The 1567-nt window shown below is 55.8% G+C and overlaps 1 protein-coding gene across 1 annotated transcript in view; it reads left to right on the top strand.

Annotated features, from left to right (window-relative positions):
* GUITHDRAFT_163899 (hypothetical protein) overlaps positions 1 to 1567 on the top strand; it is a gene marked incomplete at its 5' end in the record, with an annotated part of 6992 nt that overhangs the window by 2198 nt on the left and 3227 nt on the right. Inside the window, 6 exons of the mRNA XM_005830230.1 lie at positions 80 to 140; positions 354 to 382; positions 595 to 663; positions 746 to 805; positions 1006 to 1053; positions 1200 to 1271. Of these exons, the coding sequence (XP_005830287.1) occupies positions 80 to 140; positions 354 to 382; positions 595 to 663; positions 746 to 805; positions 1006 to 1053; positions 1200 to 1271 (339 nt within the window). The remainder of the gene's footprint in view (positions 1 to 79; positions 141 to 353; positions 383 to 594; positions 664 to 745; positions 806 to 1005; positions 1054 to 1199; positions 1272 to 1567) is intronic.

Genomic DNA, 1567 nt, shown 5'->3' with positions numbered 1-1567 from the left:
AGGGTCGGAAGAACCAAGTTGCGGAGAGGAGAGAGAAGCAGGAGGAGGCGGGGAAGCAGCAGCTCACGAGAATCTGCAGGCTTCATCGCGTTCTCATTCGATTTTCATTGTTACTCTCGAGCAGACCAACACTCTCGATGGTATCCTCCTCCTCACTCGTCCTCCTCCTCCTCCTCCTCCTCCTCCTCCTCACTCCTCCTCCTCACTCGTCGTCTTCGTCGTCGTCGTCCTCCTCCTCCCCTCTCGTCCTCCTACTCCTCATCCTCCTCTTCCTGCCATTTTCTTTTCTTCCCGCCGATGTTCTTGGCATTCTTTTCTGTTTCACATCTGCTCGCCTCTGATCTCTTTTCTAGGCTCTCGCAAGAAGTCCAAGCTGTTCATGGTTGTCTTCACTCTTCATCGCTCTTGTTCCTCTCCGACCCCTCTCTTGTCTCTCTTTTCCTCTCTTTCCTCTCTTGTCTCTCTTTCCTCTCTTGTCTCTCTTGTCTCTCTTGTCTCCTCACATCACATCACATCACATCACATCACATCACATCATATCACATCACATCACATCCTTCTTTCTTCCCTCCTCTCCCTCATTCTTCTTGATAGGTCGATCTTGCGGGCTCCGAGACAGTGAAGAAGACGGGAGCAGAGGGAGCAACTCTCAAGGAGGCTCAGGTAGCGACCACGAGGAGGAGAGAGGAGATGGGGGGGGGGGGGAGATGGAGAGGGCGGAGGAGGCAGTGAAGCATGCCTGCAGCATATCAACAAGTCGCTGTCAGCTCTCAGCAACGTGATCTTCGCTCTCTCAGAGGGGAAGGTGAGCTAAGGAGCAGGGGGAGGAGGAGCAGGAGCAGGAGCAGGAGCAGGAGCAGGGGGAGGAGGAGGAGGAGGAGGAGAGAAGCAGGAGTGCGTCCCGGAGAAAGAGACAAGGAACAGAAACAGAGGAGAAGAGGAGGGAGGGAGGGAGGGGAAGGGGAAGGGAAAGGGGAGGGAGATTGCAACTGAAAACAGTGACAGGCTACTCACATCCCATATCGAGACTCGAAGCTCACCCGTCTGCTTCAAGTTAGCGACTCGTCTTAGTCCCTGCCCTGCTCCCTCACCCTCATACCTCCTTCTCTTCTTCCTCCTGACCTTCTCCTGTTCTCCTTGTCTTGCGCTCTCTCTGCTCCTTCTTACAACCTCGAGCAAGAAAGTAACACGATGAGCAGGAGGCGTTGGGAGGGAACTGCCGTACCGCCCTCATCATCAACTGCTCTCCTGCCAAGATCAACGAGTCTGAAGTATTTCTCCTCTGCGGCCCTCCACCGCCACCGCCTGCCCCCTCCCCCCCCCACCCTCGCCTTCTCTGCCTCTCCTCTCACTTTCCTGCAGACAATATCCACCATGAGGTTCGGCAAGAGCGCCAAGAGGATCAAGAACAGAGCTCACATCAACAAAGAGCAGAGGTTAACGACAGCTATGAATCCCTCCTTCCCTCCCTCCCTCCCTCCTTCCTTTCCTCCCTCCCTCCCTCCCTCCCTCCCTCTCCTCCCTCCCTCCCTCTCCTCCCTCCCTCTCCTCCCTCCCTCCCTCTCCT

This window comes from Guillardia theta (genome assembly GCF_000315625.1).
Source record: "Guillardia theta CCMP2712 unplaced genomic scaffold GUITHscaffold_47, whole genome shotgun sequence".
Lineage (NCBI taxonomy): Eukaryota > Cryptophyceae > Pyrenomonadales > Geminigeraceae > Guillardia > Guillardia theta.
Note: the sequence above shows the minus strand (reverse complement) of the source record. Positions and strands in the feature narration are given on the sequence as shown.